At 41.2% G+C, this 26,356-nt stretch overlaps 2 protein-coding genes across 3 annotated transcripts; one reads left to right on the plus strand and one right to left on the minus strand.

The window, feature by feature from the left end:
- The first annotated feature begins 269 nt into the window (after nucleotides 1-269).
- Nucleotides 270-10,226, plus strand: golph3a (golgi phosphoprotein 3a). The gene is made up of 4 exons (XM_080893359.1): nucleotides 270-671; nucleotides 2,976-3,107; nucleotides 7,467-7,581; nucleotides 7,980-10,226. Exons 1-4 carry the CDS (start codon nucleotides 462-464, stop codon nucleotides 8,402-8,404), a joined length of 882 nt encoding a protein of 293 aa, XP_080749485.1. The 5' UTR covers nucleotides 270-461; the 3' UTR covers nucleotides 8,405-10,226.
- A 1,668-nt stretch (nucleotides 10,227-11,894) lies between these two features.
- Nucleotides 11,895-18,874, minus strand: LOC308403699 (E3 ubiquitin-protein ligase DTX3L). 2 transcript variants are annotated; one of them, XM_080893358.1, is made up of 5 exons: nucleotides 18,783-18,874; nucleotides 15,450-16,421; nucleotides 13,719-13,936; nucleotides 12,588-12,653; nucleotides 11,895-12,323 (listed from the first exon to the last, which is right to left on the minus strand). In XM_080893358.1, the coding sequence occupies exons 1-5, from the start codon at nucleotides 18,804-18,806 to the stop codon at nucleotides 12,320-12,322; spliced, it is 1,284 nt and encodes a 427-aa protein (XP_080749484.1). In that variant the 5' UTR covers nucleotides 18,807-18,874; the 3' UTR covers nucleotides 11,895-12,319. The 2 variants fall into 2 exon arrangements, with proteins under 2 accessions (XP_080749484.1, XP_080749483.1); XM_080893357.1 differs by having other exon boundaries at nucleotides 12,577-12,653.
- Between the last annotated feature and the right edge of the window lie 7,482 nt (nucleotides 18,875-26,356).

A 26,356-nucleotide genomic window follows, 5' to 3' on the forward strand; every position in this document is an offset into this window, starting at 1 on the left:
CACAGAGCACGAGAGGAACAGGTCCAGAATAACTAATTTGGTTCTTTAATCATGTTTATCTTGTGGTTCCACTTGGGAACAAGTGTATTTTTAATGTACTTATTTGTTTTCATGAATCTGTGTATGTATTTAGATTTTGTTATTATATGGAGGAGTCCAGTGGGTCTGTCCAAGCATGAGCCTTTTAGCCAGCTGGTGTGGCGTTCAGACTAAGTTAAAGGTGGGTCGCTTGGTATCCAGCAGGACTGTGGTACCAAACCCATCCAGCAGGTTTGGTACCACAGTCTCCGCTCGGCGCCATATTAGACAGACGCTGGTGCGGAAGGTGGGGAAGGGGAGGAGGACTCCTCCTGATAAGGGTACTAACCTATACGCAAAATACTTATGGTTGACAAGTACTTGGGTGAACGTAGTCCCAGACTTGCTGCTTTCGTAGTTGTTGAGCACACTCGCCGGCAGAAATGACTTCGTTGACTCAGAGGAGTTCGGGCCTCGTGCAGAGGCGGACCGAAGCCTCGCGTAACGCCGCTGAGAAAGACCGACCGTCCGGCCAAGAAGACCACGGGCCCCGGCGAGCGGAGGATCAGGACGATGATGATACCGGAGACTCCAAAGAAACACGTCTTACACTGATGGAAGAAGTGTTGCTGTTAGGACTGAAGGACCGAGAGGTAATGGCAGATAAACTGCGCCTTAACGCTGTAGCAAATAAGCTAAATGTTATCGCTCGGCTAACGTTAGCTGTAGTCTCCAAACAGCTCTATGTAAGTTAGCATCCCTGCTTGCTACAATGCTAGCTGTAGCTAACAACAGTTGCTGTCTTCAGTCTGCAGCGAGATAGCTAATGTCTGGTGCTACACGATTATGAGAAGAAATGATATTTTCCAGTAGTTCAGCAGTAATGGTCGGAGAATAAGTGCGGCGATCCTGGCGTTGATGTTAGTAGCTCCAAGCTAACACAATGAGTAAGAAGAATAAACGGAATGGAGTCAAAGTAAAAAACTGTTTACAGGAGTGTTTGATTATAACTAATACAAAGTGCTACAGTACCAGTGAAAGGTGTGTTTAGATGTATCGATGATTTGCTGTCACTGAACTACGAACAGCAAGCAAAGTGAAATCCACCGATAAATCTAAAATCCTCGAGTACGGATTCAGTCCCGTTCACATAACATTAGGAATGCAACTAAAACGGAGTCATTCAACCTCCAAATTTAACAGGAAACTTGTGTCAGTTTAAACAAAATTACAAACCATGTTTGCTCGTTTTAACTTTGACGTCAGCAACACAAACAACTGTTTTTTCTTCTGTAGAGAGTAAATGCAGCAGCTTCAGTAGCCAAATGGCTGATGGAGAGTTTCAGGTACACAACAAGACTCCAGTTTATCACAAATTTGGCTGAGAAATGAAGACGGATGAGTTTCAGTGGGTGACCAAACATTATTCCTTCAGATCCATGTTGATAAAGTAGAGCGTGGTCCTCTCTCACCCATGCCACGGCTGTGGGACTCTGCTTTGATGACAAGTTGCTGCTGATTGGTTGTTAACAGAACTGATAATCTGATATTCAGGTCATCTAGAATTGAAATTGTCAACAATATTGAGACAAACGGTGCTGTGTTTGCCTTCTCCAGCTGACAGACAGACCAGCACTCAGTCCCTCCCTCACTGACTGAAGTAGTTTACATTCACAGCACTGAACAACTTCAGGAGGAATGTCAGAGGTCAGAAAAGCTCTGCTGCAACAACAACTGTTAAATAATGATCATAAAAGTTAGCCTGGGTGGTGCACACATTAAAATGAGCCATTTACTCAGTTTTCAGTCGTGTGACCGACTCACAACCCTGGTGGCCAAAACATGATTCCACTGTGATGCTAACAGTGAACAACGATGACATTTGTGGTCCATATTCTGCCTCAAAAGTGTCAAAGTGTCTCCCAGAGCTCACTCAGCTTACACTGCTGTCAGTACGGACACATGCATATATGTTCTGTCAGGATCGGTGAGTAACTCTGTGGGAGGTGAGGAACAAGACATTTTTGATCGTCAAAGCAAAAGTAAGCGCACAGCTTACTCCCCTCCAGATCCAGAGCTCTTTGGAGCACGTTATCACGTCTCTGTATGTCGCTGCGTTCCTCTTTCCCTCGACTCTGATTGGTCTTCCAGTTCTTGCTGCTAGAAAGCATCTCCACAGCATGATGCTGCCACCACCATGGGCAGCACCTGTAAGGAGTGATGAGGGACGCCTGGTTTCCTCCAGACATGACGCTTGTCTTTCAGGCCAAAGAGTTCAATCTGTGTTTCATCAGACTTTTGTTTCTCATGGTCTGAGAGTCCCTCAGGTGACAAACTGCAAGCGCCTGTCATGTGCTGCTCAGATTAGCCAGCTCTAAGAAGTGTTTCCAAACTCCTGTTTATAGATGATGTTACTGTACTCTGGGACCTTCAGTGCCAGAAGTCTTTTTTTGTACCCTTCCCCTGATCTGTGCCTCGATACAGTCCTGGTTTACACACGTTCTTGGACTTGATGGCTGGGTTTGTGCTCTGACTTGTGCTGTTACCTATGGGAGCTTATGTAGACAGCTGTGTGCCTTTCCCAATCATGTACAGTCAACTGAATTTACCACAAACAGGATGCAGTTCGATTCTCCCACCTCCCTTTATGGGGAGTTTGCATGTTCTCCCGTGGTTGCGTGGGTTCTCTCCAGCTCCGCCCTCCATCCAAAGACATGCAGTTAGTGGGGTTGAGTTAGTTGGTGCCCTTAGGTGTGGATGTGAGTGTGAATGGTTGTCTGTCTCTGTGTGTTAGCCCTGTGACACACTCATACAATTCAGTTTTATTTATATAGCGCCAAATCACAACAAAAGTCGCCTCAAGGCGCCCCAAGTACCTGCAATGATTTGGTACTGAGCTCGTCGGCTTCTGGCACTCTTTGACAACCTGGATTGTGACGATGTGTCCCATTGCACAGGGCTACACCTCATTCTGGAATGACTGCATTTCATCAGGGCTGCGAGGGTGCATGCTGATCGAGCTGGCCCTGCGAGGACGCCTTCAGCTGGAGGCCTGTGGCATGAGGAGGAAAGGTCTGCTGGCCAGGAAGGTACGACACGGTTATGTTTAAGCTTTCACTGTGTACACAAGCTGTTTCCCGTTTAGACATCGTCACCCTGCTGGTGTATTAGTGTCACGGTGTCACGGCGTGTAGTGAAGGCCTGCACAAGAACAATCATCTTTAACAGATGTGTAATATCAGCTGTTCATGTCCAAGCACACACCTAAAATCTCATGTTGTTACAGTTTTGTATCTTCTAATCAGTTTTTATTGCATTGAAGATGTTCTTTGTTTTTAATTCAGTTTCATTTCAGTTCAGTTTGGATTCATTCAAAATGTTTAGTTTTTATTAGTTATTAGTCTTTTTAACCCTTTAAAGCCGGTCAGAGCAGCACGCTCCGTTTTGCGTAACTATTTTTAATCCCAGTAGAACTGCAACCACGTAAGCTAGCGCAATAATTTTTTTCATAAGAAACCGGAGGAGTTGTACTGACATCTTATGCCATCAGCTTGTCCTCGGTCACGGTTTCCTTCCACATAAAGCTTTGCAAAAATTTCATAAAAAACACTTGCAGGAACAAAAACATAATATTCCAGAAACACGCTTTGCCGATCCGATCAGCTGTTCATAGCACTTCCTACATTGGAATAGACGTCAGCGCGAACTATCACATGTCCGCCATCACCTGCCCGGAACCGGAAGTGACGTCATTTTTCGCGGAAATGTCGTTTTTTTACCTTCAGGGCCTCATGAGCCTATACTGGTGTTTTTAAAAGTTATGTTTGACTTTATGACTTTCTGTGTCGTTTCTGGGATGCTTAGGACTCAGATTGCACTGCTGGAAATAGTTTATTTTGATGCATATGCCATTTTCTTTGCAAATTTGCATGATAATATTTATTTTTGGTTTTCCTGCAGTATATAAAAATTGGTGTATTTCAAAAACAAAACTATGAAGACACTCAAAATAAATTTCCTGTGGTTGGAAATAGGGCTGGGCGATATGACCCAAAATTCATATCTCGATATTTTTTTAGCTGGATGGCGATATAAGATATATATCTCGATTTATTTATTAATTAATTTTTTTAAAGCCATAAGTTAAGAACAAAAAGAGAGTTCCTAGTCACACTGTGTCCCAGATGTCACACGGGCACTTTTATTTACATACAGCGTAGATGTACATGAAGAAATTACTCAAAAATAAATTATCAGCATTTATTAAATAATCATGGTCCATAAATAAAAGAAAACAATGTTGTTTTTGTGCATAACAAAAAGCTCACAATTGTGCAGTCAAAATGTAAACTAATAGACGCTGAGCGTAATAACAAAGAGACAGATTTCACAGCTGCACCACGTCTCTGAACAGGAGCCATTTGTGGTCCTTATACACACACAGTACGGTAATATTACGTTGAAGCAGAGTACGTATCACTCCGCGAGGCTCCTCCTCGGTAGCCGTAATCCTCCGACAATCCATCAAGCGGTGCAGCTCCGTAGCTTAGCAAAGTCATATTAAAACATTTTTTGACAGATTGCTGAGCGCTGTGTACCACATAAAATCGGTTCGCGGTCAGTAAGCACAACCAGAATTCATACATAAGGCGCGCTGTCGATTTTTGAGAAAATGAAAGGATTTTAGGCCGTGCAGCCCCTCCGGGCTGCATGTCGTTAGCGCAGTTAGCTCGTTAGCGCGGTTAGCTCGCTAACACGTTGACGCCGCCCAGCCCCACGCACGGTAACTCGCTAACGGAGATTTTCCGCTTTCATCTTGTCATTGCCTGCAGGTGAAGCTATGGGGGAGGCGGAGTTGTGTTCAGTGAAGGAGAGGCGAGGCCGAGTAACCTTGCGTAGAGACAAAAGTGGACGAAAGAGAGGCAAACCTGCGGCTCCACAAGTATAATTATAACGTAACATAGACTATATCGATATAAAGGATATTGTCACATCTTATATCTCGTATGAAAATATATCGATATTTTAAAAAAAAACTCGATAAATCGCCCAGCCCTAGTTGGAAATAATTTTGTGCAACTTTTTTGTATTTACGGTTAGGGCTGCTCAATTAATCGAATTTTAATCTCGATTACGATCTGGGCTTTCAACGATCATTAAAAATGACTGATTATTAGCCCCTCCCTCATGCTTTACTCTCGCGCTGCTCCGTGTGGCAAATCGAGCGCACCTCTCTGCATTTCGAACACGTGTCACCACAATTGAGGACCCGAGGGAAGCACGTGGCTACTGTCGCTACCCGATCCGTACCACGCATATGCAAATCTTACGTCACTTCCTCTCTTTGCCAACATTGCGACAGTTAAGAGTGACACGGTTAGCGCCCAGTTAGCTCCTAGCATTTCTCAACAGCTCTGCCTCCTTTTCGACTGCCGGGACATTTAAACAATGGATAATCCGTTTACAAACAAATTCATGCTTTTCTCGTCCCCCGATTAAACAACAGCGCTGTAAAATAAGAAGAATGGCGCCTAATTACAGACTTACTAATACTGACGTAGTAATATGACACGTGAAGATTCAGCAGCCCGATTAAGTGTTTACTGACAATTGACAGTGATAGCGGACATAATCATCGCTGTTCCATCAATCCTCTCTACACAGACGAGCATAAACGCACTCTACTATCACTAAATCAAATTTAACACGCGTTTGTAATGACGCTAGTTCATTTTACAATAGGGTTCATTCGCTCGGTCAGCAGGTGGCGGTATCCTTGTACACTGGGGAGTAAACTGCCATTAAACGAAGAGAAGAAGAAGAAAAATCTGCACATGCGCGGTACGGATCGGGGAGTCCTGATCTGTAACTATCGTTTTATTTTTCGTTTTTGTCTACATTACATTGAAATGTTTCATTACTGCAAACAATTTAAGAGATACTTATTATTCTTAACAGATACTCTGACCCGTAACTAGCGTAAAATGCTTCAGCCGGGAGGAGACACCTTTCACACATGCGTAGTACCGATCAGGTTTCCGGTACGGATTGGGTAGTGACAGCTCTGACGTCCACTTGTTTGTTTTCCACATAAACCTTTTACGGTAAAGCTGAAGATCCTGTTGAGATTTTTCAAAATAAACTGAATCACGTGAAAGAGTACGCAGAGTGTTTACGGATGAGAAGTGAAAGAGCCGTCAGGTGCTAAAACATAAACCTTCGACTCAAACATTAGAACAGGCTTTTCCCCGCAGCACGCCGTGTAATGAATACAAAGCAAATGCGGCTGTTACAGTTTCATGCATCGGTCAAAACACTCGACTCCAGCTACACGGCGCCCGGCTGAAACACTTCACACAGGTCGAGCTGCCCGAGATTCACCGAACTGACAGAAAATGTAAGCGTTTTGTGATATATGTGGTTGTCGGGACGATGAATGTCCTATTTCGGGATATAACATTTTGGTCATATGGCACAGCCCTAGGTATTACAATAAACCACAACTTAAAGTTTTACTAATAATGCGCTAATAAAAGGTTTCACCAAACTAGCAAATACTAAAACTGAGCATCGTTTTATTTTATTTTGATGTTAATTTTTGATAACAAAACATCAAGCTGAGATTTGATGTGTTTCTCAACAACGATGCTCCATCTGGTGGCTGCTTAGGACACAACCATTTATCATAATTGAGAATAAAATTTTAACAGATTAACTGACTAGTAAGTCTGGTACTGACTAGTGACAGCAGCGACGATGACTAGTCCCACACATGCCTAGTTGTTTGTATTTTCCCATATGGAAAAGATATTTATAAATCTTATAAAGTTTGTTCGGTCTTGTATGAAACTTGTATGAAAAGCATACAAGAGTGAAAACTATGGAAGCGTAGAGCTGCCACCCAGACAAAGGAAAAATACAAGTGTATCACGTTATAACGTGAAAGGTTTATTGTTCTAACAAGATACTTTTCACGTTTGTACAACATAATATTTATATTGTACGAACGTGATATTATGTTGTACAAACAGGAAAAGTATCTTGTTAGAACAATAATAACCTTTCACGTTATAACGTGATACACTTGTATTTTTCTTTTGCCTGGGTGGCAGCTCTACGCTTCCGTAGAAAACAGATATAAGATCCCTTGAAAAATTATATAATGAAACTTGTATGTTTTGTATACTTCCTAAAAAAAATTATATGAAAGTAATGAGAAAGTGGCCACTTTCATGAGTAAATCATATGTTTTTACTATTTCTTTTCCATATGGGTTAGTTCACTCGGTGCTGTTTCACGTCGTGTCAGTCTTTACTATAATAATCTGCTCCCACTTTGTTGGTAAGGACTTTTTCATGGTTCAGCAAAGCCTGGATTAACTTCAGGATTCTTTCAGGGTTAAGAACATTTCCACGCTCTGCCTGCTCTGATTCTGGATGCATTTGCAGGTGATTTGCAAGTCAGATGCTCCTACAGGTGATGTGCTCCTGGACGAAGCTCTCAAACACATCAAAGACACTCAGCCACCAGAGACTGTGCAGAGCTGGATCGAGCTGCTCAGCGGTGAGTTCAGCTGTCCTGCTGCTGTGGGCTCTCCCACTGCACTGTGTGCTTCCTCACTGTGTTTCCAAGTGACTCTTAGCAAAACACTGTGTCTGCAGGTAAAGTGTAGTTAGAGTGTGAGTGCTGTGATGTGTGCACTGTGAAGCAGGTAAATAACAGTCTTCCTGAATAGGTTGACAGGCATGTTGTTGTAACAACCAGTCCACCGACAACTTTAAAGAACCGGCATCTCCAATCACACCAAACTGTCTACAGTTTATTGAGCTAAAGGTTCATTGAGGCCTTTGCTGTACTGGCGCTGATGCGGTTTTCCTGTTGTCTGTGGTGTAGGCGTAGCTGAGCTGGTTATGCTGGCGTGTGACGGCACTAACGCTCTCTGTTCTGTTGGCTCCTTGTAGGAGAGACGTGGAACCCGTTGAAGCTTCATTACCAGCTGAGGAACGTCCGTGAACGGCTGGCCAAAAACTTGGTGGAAAAAGGTGTCCTGACTACGGAGAAGCAGAACTTTTTGCTGTTTGACATGACGACACATCCCCTGACCAACAACAACATCAAACAGCGCCTCATTAAGAAGGTGCAGGAGGCCGTGCTGGACAAGTGGGTGAATGATCCTCATCGAATGGACAAGCGGCTCCTGGCTCTCATCTTCTTAGCCCATTCCTCTGATGTTCTGGAAAATGCCTTTGCCCCCTTGTTAGATGATCAGTATGACCTCGCCATGAAGAGAGTGCGGCAGCTGCTGGAACTGGAGCCAGAAGGGGAGAGCATGAAGGCCAACACCAACGAGCTGCTATGGGCTGTGGTGGCTGCTTTCACTAAATGAGGGAACAGCAGGCAGTGGCGTTGACGTGACAGTGGGGGTGAAAATTACTCCTGACCCTGACATTTTGACTTTAGTGACTTCTGGTACCAGACGCCTGGATTTTGTGGCATGGGCTGCCCTGTTTCCTCTTTCTGTTTCTTTTCCTTCCTGATGATTCTCTTTGATGATGCTCCATGACCCTGTCTCTACCCTGCATCAGTTATGTGTTCACTTTCATAAAAACTAGCTGTGGTTAAATGCCACGTCACATGAAGTGCTTGCTGATGGTATGGGTAGGCCTGAAATCACTGATTCATATCCTGTTTTTCTTTTTTTAAGAGTGTGGTACAGATGTCACAGGTTATCAACAATGATGTACATGTGCACAGCAGCAGGAAAGTAAAAGGTTAGATGAGCTGGAGTCTAATTTATTGGGAGTAACATCTGTACTGGTCCACTCTGTGACTGTGGGCCACCATCAGATTGAGTTCCAGATGTTTGCTCAGTTGTTGGGACACTAACTCCTGTTTGGTTTGGCTCTGTTGTGCTGCTGGCATAGTTAGAAGTGAGTCACTGAAAACCGGTATAAATTTGATCGTGATGATGAAACCTCTCCTACAATACCAGTGTGGCCACCGTCGAGGCACGAGCACGGACCCGTACATGATGGAGCGAGCCTTGCATCATCAACGCACCCAGTGACGGACGATGCTGTAGCACTGAAGCTATCCTGGCTCCATGTTCTTACTAACCCACAGGGTTTTGTTTTCATTTGACACCAGTCTGTAGCTCTGTGACGTCACTGGTTTGTATGGTCGTTTACATGTTGGGAATGAAGAAGTAAAACTTGATGTATAGCTCGCTCACACTTGGACCAGGCTTTTGACTAGAGAAGTGCAATTTCAGCTCCAATTTTGAACAACTTTGAGAACCCATGATGATAATAAACCAAGTTCCTCTCTGGTTTGCAAAAACGCTGGCATCAAGTGTTGAGAAGCCAAAAGTCATTTCCCATCAGGCTGTGGCAGTTTCCAGTTCAACGCAGAACAACATCAGACACCATAAAAGCAGCTAAGTGCTGTCGGCCTGGGGCGGCGCGCCCGTGTCGTCGTTAGCGCTGTGGTGTCTCGTGGTTGGCTGAGGCCTTTTGTGTGGACTTTGCATGCTCTCCCTGTGCTGCATGGGTTTGCTCCAGCTAGTCCTCCCACAGTCAAGACATGCATGCTTGGGTAAATGGTCATTCTAAGGTGGTCATGGAGATGATGTGCATGAAGTGTACAGAATAAAGTCCTGTGTGTATGTGTGGTTGGTAAAGACTAGAGCTATACAGCTGTGAGCGGTCTCGCTGTTCGTGGAGGAGTTCCTGTGGGATTAACACGGCCGATCGTGGACCAGGGTACGCTCCTGCAGAAGGTGCTTTGGATTTGAGCTTCTGTCGTTTCTGTGCTGATCAAAGGAGAAATGTTCTCAAAAGTAGTTGAACAAAAACAGTTCTGAATTATTTGCAATGAAAACAGATTTTGGTGCAGGACTAATATCAGCCCTATAAGGAGTTTGGAAAGAGCTGATGACCTTCACAGACACACACCGGCTAATGTTAGCACGCCAGGGTTAAAGCAGCAGGTGGTGGGACAGCGCCTTTTTACTCTGTTTACTAAGGATCAAATGTTCCACTTTGATAGAGAACAAACTCAGCATCAGTGACAGCTACAGTTGGTACGTTCCCAACTACAATGACACATTTCAGTGAGACATGGTGCTGAATGCAGGCTCCTCCTCCAGAATGTGCTCACGCTGCCTGGTCTTGGGTGCATAAAATAAAAGTGTTCACTGAGTGAAACGAGCTCCGTCTGATGACTCATAATCCACCTCTTCTCCAGTACAGGGAAACTCCAGGAACCTCCAAACACAGCAAAGTCCCAAACTGACTGTTTACGTTACTCTGATGCGATGTACTGTCTGCACCACACAAGCTCAGTCTGGGAACCTGGACACTCCGTCTAATCGAGAACGTCATCTGAAACGTAAGCAGGTTCCTTCACCAGTAACAACCACGGCACACCAAAAACAAAAGGCCTTAAGAACTGCACAAACTGATTGCATCATGTTCATCGATGTGTATCTTTAATGCCATTATTTCTTCTTGGAAGCAGTTTTCAGTTTAAATGAGTATGAACCGTACCACTATCAGTGGAAAGAGTGTGGGTCTGTGATCTCAGTGAACCCACTCAAGATGTGCCCAGGAGTTCTGAGGTTATTTTAACTTGGTCGACTAATCCCATTGTGAAGTCAGAGGGTTAATCAGTAAAGTGTAACCTACAGTATGTAAATCAGAAGCTCTGTGTTTACATCTTTGCCCACTGTGGTTCTCAGTGGAGCCGATGTAGCCGTTGTCTACGTTTTAGCTGAACTCCTCAGATTGATCCGTCTGTTGGATAGCTGGGTACACGTCAGGCTGTCAGAAGAATCGAACCTCACATTCTCCTATTGATGTGTTTGAATTAGGCATAAGTTTATGGTTCACTGTCAAAATGTACAAAGCCTTTTCCCCATGAACGTGATGAAGGATGTTGCTTAATTAGGATGGCCTTCTTCTTTTCCATATCTAACAAGAGAAGAGACATCAGGAGGCTTGTGCATAAGGCATGACATGTTGCAGCAAAGTGATGTGTGCTCTCTAAATAAAGGGACCTCCAGTCTGTGTACTGTCCTGAAAACAGATCCAAGAACAGCCAGATCATAACGTGTGACTTCGATGTTTAAACCAAACTCTGTGCTTGTGTGAGCTGTGTAGCACTAATCTGTCAGGCCAGCTTCAATTCCAATGAAAATGATTGAACAGAAGTCACAGACACACCCACTCATGGTTTTTGTTGTTATTTGTTTGCAACACAGTGAATTCAGTCAGAATAAATGCAACTTTTATACAAAGTCCACCAAATGATGGATGACACAGCTGGGCACAGATGTGTGGTGCAGCCTGCTGTAGCGTACTGATAAACACAGCTTCACCAAACACTAGTGAAGTCTTACAGGGACGTTTAGGTTTGAACGTAAACACCAGGTAGAGTGAGCTGTGTCACCCTGTCGGTGGGTCGACACACTGATACACTACCCTGCATTCAGCACTCTGTCACCACAAACCTGAATAGTAAATGGAACAGTTCTTTCAAAGCGCTTCACACTCATTCATACAAGCACTATTTGCTCTTTCTGTGTGTGTTAAACGTCACACACTTTGTACACTCACGGACGCTCTGGAGAGCAACGTTTTAGCTCAAAGTGTGATGTGGGCTGAATGTTACTTTAGTTTGTTTAGTGATGATTCACTTCTCACCTCGTACATCGACTCTAAACTGCTTAAGAGGAGGTTCTGTTCAAGGTTACAGGTGTGATTGAACAGGTATACAATCACAGCTCACTGACCAATCAGCCTGGAGAATAGCACCACCAGTCCTGGAGGAGCCATGCTGTGGCTGCCTGTGCTCAGAAGAGGGAATCAACATTACCTTCATGTGGCTTATAATTTGAAAAAAAGGAAATTGGAGTTCTGGACAGTCACAAACATGCCTCCTAATCAGTGTACAAACATCTAAATACATATAATGAAAGAACAACACAGAAATCAGCATCATCCCAGCACTTTGCATGTTTGTTAGTCGACACTGAGTGAAACAACGTAGTCACTGCAGGTCCAACAACACAACTGAGTGACCCTGGGGATGTTAGCCATCCTCCTTATTAAGACCTCTGGTTAGTGTTACCAAAGTGCATTTATACAACGTAGCTGATATTTAATGGGGGGGAGTTAATGGAGAATCAACTTAAACTGGCTTCTTGTCAAAAATCACGACTCATGAAAGCACAGCGAGAGGAAACGCTTCGTGTGCCTTCAGCTGGTGATGAGCAGCGGTCAGTCTGGGACGGCTGCGTCTTTTACCTGTGACAAAGTGAACAGAAACACACGTCGTAGCTCCTTACATCCACTCGTATGCACTGTTTGTGACTTTTTTTGAAATGGGACATAACTGTGTTTGACCTTTTGTGTTACTACTGTTACTTCTTTTGCAGATATTAGCTGCTTCCAACATTACAGGTTATATTAAATACAGTTTATGTTCAAAACGTCGAATCATGAAACAGGGACAAAACGTAGAAAAGGAATCGTAAGTGTTCTTTGTGCAGACACAAACCTTAAACTTACTCAATTCCTTTGACCTTCAGCTCATCTCGAACTCGGCTGAGATACTCGGGGTCGGGGTATCCGTAGCTGTAACACAGTCACAGGAAAATAAGTGCTGCCTTATATTCTTACTGTTGCACGTCATTAACTGCTGTCTACTCTTGTCCTTGATTGTGGTACGCTCGCCTCTATCCTCTCACCACCCAGCAGCAGATGGCTGCCTGGTTCTGCTGGTGTCTGAAACGTCCAGCGTGTTGTTCATAAGGCTGTCTGGCTGTAAGGTGGGCTAATATGTAAGGTGTCTAACTTAAATGACATAGAAAGCACCTGGTAAACTAGCACTAACAAACCAAACTGAACTACAGCCAGTTTCACCTGTGATGAAAACTAATAATGAGCCTGAGACATTAACACAGACTGATGTAAAATAAAGGAATCGATACACGCTAGTTCTCTTTGCAAGGGAAGAACTGTTCGGAGGCAAAAACCTGCTGACATGCACTCATCAGTACATTTGTAAGGGGACGTCCACACCGCAGGTGCCGTCCAGAGACCGCAGCATGGACATGAAAGTAAGCGACTTCAAGCAACAGTGAACAAAAGAACCACCGATGTGGTAAATAAAGTGTGATCTCTGCAACTGGTGCTTGAAATGTTCACTAGCGATGCTTCCTGTGTGGACGCCCCTTAACCCTTGTATGGTGTTCGGGTCTGTGAGACCCGTGTTCAGTTTTTTTCAAAAGAAAAATTTAACAATTAATTATTTTTTCACGTGTAAATGTGTTGTGTCTTTCCACTCACTCCACTTGATTATAACTGATTTATTTATAAAATTTTATATAAAAGAAAAACGAGAAGCACATTAATTCATAAATGTGATCTAACAAAGGTAAAGGGAAAAAATTAACCATGTTTGCTGTTCATATGTCTTGTAATTGGGATGAAGTAAACATCTGTTGAGTAATTTAACATAAAATTGTTTGATAGTGTTAATTTGGAAAGCCAAAACTCTAGCGGGTCCACCAGACCCATGAACACTGGCTGAGTAACAAAAATACGAACACCACACAAGGGTTAAATATAGAAGAGACTGAGGGTACAATCAATCCAAAATGATCGATCAATGAGCTGCAGTGTTGCCATTGTCCTTACTGAGTCGGTCCTCCATGTGTTGAGGTTTTGTGGTGGATATCGTTCCATGTGACTGTATTGTTTCTGCCACTGGTAGTGGAGCGTCCGATGGTGAAAATGAGTCTCTGATCGAAGGCTCGCCTCAGCAGGCCCAGCACCATCCTGCCCTCCGGGGAGTCTGGAAGGTAGGCGGTCCGGGATGCTCCTTCATATGGTTGACCTGGGCTGGGATGCTCCTCCTGCAGACAGACAGAAAAGGTTTCTCTGCTTTATCTAACTTGCCTAGACTCAATGTGGATTTGGCTCTCAGGTAGCTGTAGTTTGCAGTTGCTTTCTTTATTACTCTTTATAAAAGTAAAGCTTATATGTGCTGAGAAATTCTTAAAATTATGCACACAAGACAGAAGTTGTGAGTCTCACACGAATGAACCCACCCGTGTGCTTCATGTACACTCAGCTAGGACACAGGAGTACGACCTCCAAAACACCTCTTTGAGTTTTTGTTTGATGTGACAAATATTTAATATTGCGCGCCCTTCCTAACACAGCCCTCCCAGTTCTCCAGGCTGGTGACATCAGGAGCACACTGGGTCCTGCTCTGATCAAAGAGTTCACGTTGACACGAGTCCGTGTTGGATTTTGATCTTTCACCGTGTAATTACTGAATTTAGTACAGACCACTGTTTTACTGAAAAATGTAATGTGATTCCAGTAACATGAACTTTGTGACACATTACACCCAACACTGACCGTATAACAGTGGCAATAAATCAAGCTTTGCCGCACAGACGAGGTGATAACACCTCGATAAGACCAGTATCTGAGGTGTCAACAACACAACTTCAAAAGCTGCAGAGTTTGTCACCCCTGCAGGATCAGACGGGGCCGACGCTGTGACCAATGCTGCCTGATGCTCATGGCAGCAGACATGCCTGCTGTAGGGTTTTCTTTACAGTACAATATAAAGCACCTCCAGGTGATTCTTGTAGCGATTTGGTTCTATATAAATAAAATTAAATACAACAAGTTACATTTTGTCAGTGAACTAGCCAAAGCCATAATTCACTGACACGTGAACTAGGGCAATGGAAAGCTACATGACTGACTGCTCACTACAACACAACAACACAACCAAGAGGGTCATGCAATTGGACAAACACGCCCACTGCAAGAGTCACACAGGATCAAATCTGGTGCAGGTACTGATAAGAGTAGTAGAAGGGTCACCAGGACCAGGTGGTGACAGGAGCTAGACTCAGGCTATCTATCTATCAGGTATCTTGTTTTAGATTCAGATTGCTCCGTGAGACGATTTCAAGGTCACCTGACATTAGTACAGCAAAATAGAAACAGACGACTAAATAAAGTAAACAGAGTCACAACTCTAAAACTAATCAAGGTACCAAGAGACTAGGACCAAGTTATAATGGCGGGTATGCAGTTCTGAACAGATGGATGTTGACATGTGATTTAAAGGAGAAGTGGTGTGGTGCTCTGGTGGAAGTGCAGCCCAGAGTTTTGTGGTAGTGAGGTGAGCAGATGGAACATGATGATGATGATGTGAAACCTAGATGCTGCAGACTGGGGTCATGAAAGGGTAACAAAAACACACACACACTAAAAGTTAAGTTTTAGCCTATGCCTTAGTCTTATTTCTGTGTTTAATAATTATGAGTCTGACCGGGTCAAACATGTCTGCCTGAAACCAGGAAGCAGATCACAGAGAAAATGACCTTGTATCTGCACTCTTACCTTTTGAATGCCACGTGGAATATAATAGTGGATGACTATTGTTCCATACTTCTCATAACCAGGCAAAGGTGAAGTGTTTTTGGTGACCTCCATAGTGCCTCCATCAGGCTGTGTCCCCTTTAGAGTGCCATATAACTCCCCACAGGTGGGACAGACTGGCTTGTATACAAAAGCTTTCTCCAGACAGTCGCTGCAGAAAGAGTGCTTGCACCGCAGTGTCTTTTTCTTATTTCTGACTATTGTTTCCATACAGATGGGGCAGGATTCATCATCAGGATCTTTGTGTGCCGATGAAGACGCTGAGATTCTGTTGCTCAGACTGTCTGTTGGAGTTTTGCTGACCAGACGCTTGGTTGAACGATTTTTCCAAAGAAACTCCTTAAATTCAGCTATGTGTGGAAAAGGTCCCATGACTGTTAGTTTATTGTTGCTTGGTTCAAAGATGAGAGTTGGGAATTTTCTCTGCAGCTTGTTCTGCTCGTGTAGATCCCCAGGGACAGATATGATGTGCAGGTCAGACGCAACTCTCTGGTAAAATGTGATGAACCTCTGCCTGACAAAGGCAGCTTGGCGGAACGAGTCGCTCTGTGGTCTGAAAGTAATCCGTGCAGTGATGTCAGACTGTGGTACAGGGACCAGTGAACAGTTTCCAAGAATTTTTCCAAGTTTTTCGTCACATTTTTTATTAATGTAGTCCATAACAACCCGAGACACTTCCACAGATTTGACACGAGTGGAAGCGTGATGACTGTGCTGACCTGTCCGTCCATGTGTAGCAGTACTGTGATGATCGGTCGCTCTTTGGCATCTTCTTACAAGTTTGTGCAGCTGTTCAAAGGTTCCTTTCACTCTGTAACAGGAACCCTTCTTCTCATAGGAGTAACAATCCTTCCTGCTTTCAACAATGTTCTTTAATGTTCCCTTATCTTTAAAAGGAGTTTCATCAATGCTGAGAATGATGTCTGTGAAAAACTGCAACGAGACAGGACAGCTTTAGTTATTTGATCATCAATGCCATTAAAATGCACTACATTATAATAAAGCTCAGAATATTGAGTCAAGAACTGTGTCCATACCAGAGCTGCCATGTTAGACAAACAAATAGAAACACAATAGAATAGAATAGCCTGTTATTGTCACAAAATTCTTGGTGCTCCACACCAGCTGTGCACGACATATAGGACAACAGGAATAACCATAACCACCCTTAACCCACACATGCACTGATAACACAGTCCCACCCCCCATTCTCCTCTATGAATGTCCATCCATCCATCCATCCATCTTCATCCGCTTTGTCCGGGGCTGGGTCGCGGGGGCAGCAGCCTAAGCAAAGAGGCCCAGACCTCCCTCTCCCCAGCCACCTCCTCCAGCTTATCCGGGGGAATACCAAGGTGTTCCCAGGCCAGCCGAGAGATATAATGATAGTATGAATGTGCAATACTAAATTCTATGTGCAACAACCTGAACTGTATATACAAACATTATTTATTTACATATTTACTTTTTTTTTTTACACCGGATTGTATATTTGTACATTTTATATATATTTTTAATACTGCTGCAGAACTGTGCACCCCGCCCCCATGTTTGCACTGAGTAGGAGATGCTCTGTATCTCATTGTACAACTGTATAGTGACAATAAAGGCATTCTATTCTATTCTATTCTAATCTACTCTACTTTATTCTATTCTACATAACAAACAAGATGAATATTCCACTGCGTTAGGGTCAGGAAGATCTCTAAGTATTATCATTAATGATGATGATGATTATGATTCATGTTATGAAGAATAGTGCCATCAAAAAGAACATCATGTTCAGTATTGTACCATTGTGATGGCCAATGTGATGATTTTGTGGATAATTAAAGTCAGTCATATATCCACAAACACAACAAGCTGAAAGTCAGTGATGCTGCTCGGTTTGCAGTCCTGAATATCACGGCACAAGGATGTTATGTGTTTGTAGACTTTCTGCCCAGTTTGACCCATTTAGCAGACGTCAGCCTGTTTAAGGCTCTGATGTCTATTCTGTGTGACTTACAGCAGTTATGACATGGTCTGATTTTCTCACCCAATAAAGGAATATTTCATATATCAGTCTACTCTTCATTCTATCAGACACAGTTATCACAGCTCGTACATTTGCTTTTTACACATATATGTAAACATTGAGCCAAATTTAGTAATGACAACATACTGAAGGAACAACATTTGTCTCTTATATATAATACATCTGTATACACACTGTCAAAAATACTTGAGTGTCTTTGAGTGAAGATTTAAGGTGATAGGACATATAAATAGCTGCAACTCGAATCTTTACTGAAGCTCAGTGTTTGACACAGAGTTCACTCACATGTGCTGCACCAGTGTACCTACACATGTGATGTGCAGGTACAATAGAAATGATTTGATTTGAGAGTTCAAACTCACTGCTGTAATAACTAATAATGATTAGTATAATAACTATAATATTGGCCATATCACATTTACACTGACTTTAGTCTCATGAACAACATTAACTAATTGTTATTTACTAGCTAATCTTTGTTCAGTACAGATATGAAGCCCAACAATCATGTTTTACAGTCCTGTGGTCTCAGCCTCAGATACTTATTAAATCACACAAAGCTCATGTAGAAACAAACAAACAAACGAACAAAACATTTTCTCCTTCTTTTCTGTCAACCACAGGTTTCCAGCTATCATGGTTGCTAGGCAACCTGGGCAGCGCGACGGAGGCTAGACCGTCCCACTTCACAAGCCTCACACTTCCGGCCTTAGCGGTCTTTGAGTACGCGGCCCTTGAGGACCGTTGAGGCTGCATACTTTAAGGCTGCAGACCCTGAATGGGGATTCAGCCGAAGTCTCCTTAAATTCAGGGAAATGTAGGACGCATTTGACGGCCGCATTTCGAGCAACCTTCGTCGCGTCGCTGTGACGTAATCGGCCTTAAAATGCGGCCTTTAAGGCTGCAGACCCTGAACTGGGATACAGCCAAAGTACCGTAGCACGAGTGGAAGAGCTCAGAGCAGAAATGTGCTCGTATTAATCAGAGATTCACAGCTTGATAGGTAGGGTGTTTTGTCAGAACACCGGAAGTCGTATTAAACAGCGGTGTGAGCGCCGTATCGCAGTTAACTCTGTTAACGCTGTTTTGTATAAGCTGCTTTTGCGATGAACTAAAGAAGAGAAAGCAGCGCACTCTAACCCTACGTGCTGCCAGAGCAACTGCGCAGATACGGTGCAGGCTACACTGCGCAAACCGGACCGCCGTAAAAACGTTGTTGTGCTTCCTTAGCTGTACATGAGAACAGAAGCACCTACCTCTGCTCTGCTGATCGCGGACATTGCAGCTGTCTGTGGACTCGGCGCAGACCCGACCCTCGCCTGCTTTCACTTTCAGCCTTTGTTCATCACGTGATCAAACTGGAAACAACTTTTTTTAACCTTGAATTTTTTTTTCAAAACTTTATTTGAAACTGTAACGTGAACAGTCAGTCATTCCAGTTCAGTTTGTACAGTCGAGATACAGGACAAATCAGCGCAACAATAAGCAGTACACTGAAAATAAGAAGGGTAAATAAATAAATACAGGGAAAAAAGAGGGACGTGACAGACTTCATAATAGCTTTGTACTTGAAAATTGTATCTGTGACAGCTCATTTGTTGAAAATTTCGGAATGAATTTCAATCAATTTATTTGAAGTTGATTTAAGAGAGTTTAAGTAATATTCCATTTCAATCAAAAACAAATGGGTTGAGTTTTGAAATTAAACAAATGAGTTACACTTTCAGGTTTAGTTTTACAAAAGGTAAATTTTCTATCAGTGTCACAGAATCTTGAAATGTTGTTTGTTTATTTGTTTATTTATAAGGAACCCCATTAGCTTCCACAACAGTGGTTGCTAGTCTTCCTGGGGCCCAAGCCATCAAATATCTCCAAATAAAATGTTACAACAATTAGATCTACAGTAAAGTTTTACAATACTGAAATGTAAACATGTGAATATTAAAAATTATATAAAAGCAGAAAACCAAAACAAAACACTCAAACAAAATACACAATTTCCATTACAAGTGATATTACCCTCTACAATTTTTACAAATACATTAAAAACTGCCTAAATAGGCTTTTAGGTGATTTTTAAAATTATGAATTGAAGCCAATTCTCTTATTGCCTCAGGCAACTTATTCCACTGAAACGATGCTCTGAATATAACAGAGTTTTTCAAAAAGTTACTTTTAACACGAGGAATTACTAAATTGTGGTTGGTTGAGAATCGTGTGGCATGATTATGAATTTCATCTGGATACTGCAACTGAGCACAAAAAAAATGTTGTGTATATGTTATGTTTTAAAATGTTATGTAGTATTTTCCTGTTGTAAATGTAATTCTCTTATTTTGTTTGTGATACAAAATCTAAAAGGAATAAGCCTTGCCTTATCCCAGTTGATATTTTCAAAAATAGCATTCCAAAAAAACTTCCTTCTTGGAGTTATTTTCTTCGCATTATACAAACATTCTCTAATATGTTTATTGGTGCATTTCTTGCTTAAGAGATCAATACCATTTATATAAAGAGTGTTAACGGATGCATGTGGTGTGTTCTGTTTTTTGTAGCCTTTCATTAAATCAATCAGTCCACTAGGAACGGACTTTATTACTGAACTAAAATCTTTAAATTTGATAGGGAATGTTTTTTCAGTAATAAAGTCATTATAACTAAGTAGTTGGCCTTCAACGTCAAATAAGTCTTTTAAATAGATTATCTTTTTATCAATCCAATTCTGCAAATAAAGTGATTTGTTCCTTTTAGTGATACATTCATTATTCCAGATAATAGATCTATGTGGAGAAAAGTTATGTGAACAACATCGTTTCCAAGCTGTTTTTAACTGGTAACTTTGATATACTGTAATTACAAGACAATAAGAACTGTAGACCTCCAACATTCCTAAAAATGTTATGTGGCATGAAATGCCATAATGATCCAGGAGATTTTAAGCATTCTTTTAGCCATTTCACCTTAAATGTATAGTTCAGGTCCATGAAGTCCAGAAGGCCAAAACCACCTTTATTTTTAGTTCCACAAAGCAATGATTTTTCAGATGATGGTGCTTATTCTTCCATACAAAGTTAACAAAATATTTTTACACATGGAATCATACACATTAACGGAAAGGGCTGGATACACAAATCTGGAAACACCTCCAGTCAAAAGGATTCTACCAAAAATTGATAGGTCTCTTTGGAGCCATAAGTTCAACATAGTTTTAGTTTTTTCCATCCTGGGAGAGAAATTGAGTTGTTGACGCTCCGTGTCATTCTTACAGACATGAATACCAAGGTATCTAACACAGTTTTTGACAGGAATATCGTATAAAGATTTGACATTTGATTGGTACAAAAATAAAATTTCACATTTAGACTTATTTTTAATCCAGAGGCAGTTGAGAATTTGTCTATTAATGAAATAGCCTTTTCAATCTGATCTTTGTTTTTTAAGAATAAAACAGTGTCATCTGCTAGTTGAGTCAGTCTGATTTCTTTACCCATAACAGATAAACCTAATTACTGGGCTATTCAAAATGTGTAATGAAAGTAGTTCAGCCACAATCAAAAATAAAAAGGGTGAAATTGGGCAACCCTGGCGAACAGATCTCATGACTGGAAATCTTAGTAGTATTTGGATATAGTATAACACAACTGTCAATATTTTTATAAAACATTTTGATAGTTGACACAAAGTGTGGACCAAAACCAAAAGTTTTCAGTGCTTTAAATAAGAAATAATGTTCTACCGTATCGAAAGCTTTATAAAAATCAAGAAACACAATAAGGGAACCATTATTTATATTGTCAGAGTAGTCTAATAGGTCAAAAATAAGCCTTATGTTTGAAGTGATATGGCGGTTGGTCATAAATCCGGTTTGCGTTTCAGCTATGATCTCATCAAGATTTTTTTTTTAATCTTTTGGCATAGACCAATGAGATGATCTTAAAATCTATGTTCAAAAGTGTGATACGCCTCCAATTTTCTATAGAAGATCTTTATCAGGTTTAGGAATTAAAGTTATAATACCCTGTTTCATGCTTGTGGACATTTCTTTTCTATCACGGCATTCCTTAAATAATTCTAATAAAGGATCAACAATGATATCCGAGAAATGTAAATAAAATTCCACTGATAAACCATCTTTGCCTGGAGATTTGCCCTTTTTCATTGATCGAAGTGCCTCTGAAATTTCTGATTTTGTTATGGGACGTTCACAATTAGTTTTAAAGTTTTCTGAGATTGTTGGTGCAAAATTTTTAACTGACTCGATAAATCTATCGCAATCATTGATATTACAATTTGATTTGTATATATCATTGTAGAATGAACCAACATGTTTTGAGATATCTAAATGATTAGTGGTTATGTTATTATCAATCTTAAGGGCAGATATATTGTTTCTTCTTTGGTTTCGTTTCTCAAGAGCACAAAAGTAACAAGAATTTCTTTCACCTTGTTCTAGCCATTTTGCTTTGGACTTTATAAAAGCCCCTGTAGCCACACTGTTACAAAAAACATCTTAAAAAAACGGTAATATTCCGGCAGCTATTTTACTACCGTAAAATAACAGAAAATTACTTCCTCATAAAAATACGGTTATTTCCAGTAATGACAATACAGTTTGTTGCGCTAATTTTACATGGGATCTCGCCTTTTCAAGTAATCTTAAACATTAAATTAGGAACATGTTAATGTGATTAGACAATGAAATTATCTATAAATAGGAAAAAAAACAAATCCTAAAAAAACAGTAATATTCCAGCAGCTGAGGCGCCAAAATACTACCGTAAAATAACAGAAAATAACTTTCTCATGAAAATACAGTTAGTTTCAGTAATGAAAATAGAGTTTGTTGCGCTAATTTTACATGGGATTAGACCTTTTCAACGTGCGTTTAGACATCAAATTCGGAAACATTTTAACGTGATCAAACAATGAAATTACCTATAAACAAGGTCAATGAATGTGGCAATATGAATCATAATACGTAAATGTACAGAAATATACAGTTGGTTTAAATGATAATGGATTGCATGCCCTGGGACAGACTGACAGAGGCGAGGCTGCCATATGGCACCATTGGCCCCTCTGGCCATCACCAGTAGGTGGTGAAGAGTGTTGACCACGGACACAATACCAAGAGTGCCCGAGCCGGGGCTCGAACCGGCAACCTTCTAATCACAAGGCAAACTACCAACTCTTGAGCCACGATCGCCCTAAATAGCAATGATAATAATACTTATGTGATGTAACACACGCTTATAGGAATCATGTTATATACTTTTCCATAGCATTACATTTGAATTCAACAGTTCAATCTTTCAAATAACGGACAGATATTTGTGAAATCATGATACATTTGTGAATGTATTTTAACAACTGTTACGGATTCAAATATTGGGGATGGACACAAGAGGAAAAACCACAATAACAACACTGGTCCGGCCGGGTTGAGTCAAACGATGATTTTAATGATCACACGCGTGGGAGATGGACACCGTACGCAGACAGCATCAGATCTCAAAATGGTGGAGCATTGATCAAACTCTTATAGCCTCTAGTGGCCCCCACCTAATCATAAAAGCCTAAACATTCACATGCTTTCTCTCACACGGCGCCTAAGCTACGACCTTGGCTCCCTGTTTATCTGCTCCTGCTGAGATGGGGCAGAAAACTCCAGTATGTTCTGTTCTCTTCTAATCAGACAAATAAGTCGATGACTTTCTGCGAACAGTATTTCTTATAACTCAGCAGTATAATGCATCATAAAACAATATCATTCATTCACAATAAATCAGCAGTCTAATGTAATGCAAATCAGTTTAACAAATGTAATAGTTATCACCTTCTTCTAATTCAGGAGAATAATGCAAACTAAAACTACATAATAATTCACAATCTTTAATTAGGGGTCTAACGTGGCATAAAATAATATTATAATCTCACACAATCTAAATATGCATATGTACAGACAGATACATTTAATAATCATGAAAATTATGTTTTATTAAGTTACAGTGATTTAACGTTAATTTACATTTGAAATGTGAAATCAGTCTATTTACGTAACTTTAATGATATTCTAGAAGAACAGAACAAAACTGTAAAATGCACAGTACAATACTTTTATATTAGGATGTTTTCCTACAGTGCTGCCATACCCGCGACCTTGTGGTTGTTAGTTCACATTCATTGGCCGATGCTTAGCGTCATGTTATTATGTGTCCCAACATCCAATGGCATGTCACATTGTTTTCATGGCCACACCCTCACCCCAGGTGCAGAGGCCTATTTCTTTTCAGGAATGTTGTGAATACTTTGAGATTTATATTAATTGCAATTCCTACCTCTACATTTATTTTTTAAAATATATAATTAGCACAGCGTGGCCGTGCAATGTTTTATATGTTTTTTATGTTTTTATTCCTATTAATTATATTTTCACTTGTTACCTCTGAATTATTGAATCAGACCTGGATGACATGAAATTTTCAGCAAAATTATAATTCAAATACTCCTTTAATTATTGATTATTCTCATTAATTTTTGATCATTTTATATATTTTTCCATAGTATTACATTTGAATTTAACAGATCATTCTCTCACATAACAGACAAATATTTGTGAAATTATGATACATTTCTGAATGTATTTTTACAATCTAAATATGCACATGTACAAAACAATATATTTAAAAAACAAGTAAATTGTGTTTTACTATATTTACAGTGATGTTATGTTATTTTACCTTTGACATGTAAAATCACATTCTACTTATGTAAATTTAATGATATTCTAGAAAGACAGTACAAAACTGTAAAATATACAGTAAGATACTTTGACATTACTATTTTTTGGAACAGTGCATGTTTTTCTTTTCTTTTCTTTTTTTTTCTTAAGAAGAAAAAGTAATTTTTTAGACTATTAGTTTAACTAGCTTCAAACATTGAACCTCTAGCTAACTTATAGCTAACTGTTTGGCTAACTGTTTAGCTAGTGCTAAATAAGATGTCCCAGTAAATATAAGTCGTAAACAGACTGTTACTTGGCATCAGCGCTGCTAATACCGCATAATTCAGGTTTTAGAGCAACATCTGCTTCCATTCTGACAACGTTTTCATGGAACTCTGATCTTTTCAGTAAAACAATGCCAACCATACTAAGCAAAACTGGCCTTGCTACAGAACTTTGTTTTTCCTTTCTTTCTTTTTTTTTTTTTAAATAATGAGATCATATTTTTTGCACAGTTTGAAATGAAATGATAAATATTAGAATGACATCATTTATTAAAGTTATTAATTTAAACTCTTCCATACTGCTATGCTACTGTCTGCAGGGTATAGCTGTAGCCATTTTCTTTCATGCTCACAAATGGACCCACAAACACACAGCTCATATTTCTAATCACTGGACGTAATCTAAACTCGTACCTCACGCAATTAGGTCAGCACCATTACCTCCAGTGTGAGCTTCACATTTCCTTTTTTTTTTTTTTTTTGCCTGTCCCGTTTGGCTCTTTTGCATCAGAATTGTTGTCTAAAGGCAAAGAAAGATGCCCAACGGATTTACTTTACCAAATTGACCATCCCAGCCTTGCCGTAATGGTCCATTTGATTCACCTTTTATTGTTTATTTTATTTTCACTTGTTGAATACGGGACAGACTTGACTGGAGGAAAGAGAAACAGCTGAGAAGAGGGACGGGGGAGAAGGGCAAAAACCAACAGAATGGGCAGAAAAAAAAAATGCATCTATCGATCACCTGGATCACCTGCTGAGAAAGAAAAAAGAAAACAAGCAGAAGAGAACAAGAGTAATAGAATAAACAACATCACAATGATATATGTGAATATAACAGTAAATACTAAATATTAAACATTATTGTGCAGCACATAAGATCAACAGAACACAGTGTGCTTTGAGGTAGGAGCCAAAAAGGGTGTAGTTTGTGGGTGTGATCACCCGTGTGTACACCTGTGAGCATGGACGCGCTTGTTTTTAAAAGGTTCCTTCATGTAATGATCTGCTAGAGGGTGTGGGGGGGCCACAGCCCCGTCCTCCAGGGCATGAAGCAGGTATGGAGGAGATCAAAACTCCAGACATCCAGAGGCCCCCAGAACACAAGAGACCAAGGAAGACCAACAGAGGGGCAGCCGCGCCACTGTCCCAGAAAGAGCTGAGGAGAGTCCCAGATGAGGGCTCACTCAGCAGCCGCGGAGCAGAAGCCAGGGGGAGTTGCAGTGACGCGCCCGTGAGCTCCGCCGGCAGCCAGCCGTGCCTGAGTGACCGAGCCCCAGGCAGAGAGGCCGGGGGCACCCCACCTCCGAAGTGGCCCGAGCGAGCCCCAGGCTCCAGGCCCCGATAAGCGGCCGCCAAGGAGTGAGCCGGTGTGTACCTGGACGCCATCCCCAGACACAAAGAACCACCAACGCACCGATGTCTGAGGGAGTCCGCCACTGGCAGGGGAAGTGGTGGTGGGGGGAGATAGGCCTCCAAACCTTGGAGGGCCTGAGATGTCCCCAGAGAGGTGGCGTCTGATACCCAACCTGACATATAGACTAGAGATGGCACAATACCACTTTTTTATGTCCGATACCGATACCATAAATTTGGATATCTGCCGATACCGATATGAATCCGATATAGTGTTTTTTAATCAACAAAACAGTTTTTTAAATATCTTGCTGCATTTTGTATAAGTTCATACTCAAGTTTAAAACAACAACTACACTAAAGCTATTCTGTTATACCTGTATGCAAAATTTTTTTTCATAGTTCAGCAATACTGATCAATCTAATAAACTTAGACCTACACCATCCTCCCTATTCTGGTATTTTA

This window comes from Rhamphochromis sp. 'chilingali' (genome assembly GCF_963969265.1).
Source record: "Rhamphochromis sp. 'chilingali' genome assembly, chromosome: 10".
NCBI classification, from domain to species: Eukaryota; Metazoa; Chordata; class Actinopteri; order Cichliformes; family Cichlidae; genus Rhamphochromis; species Rhamphochromis sp. 'chilingali'.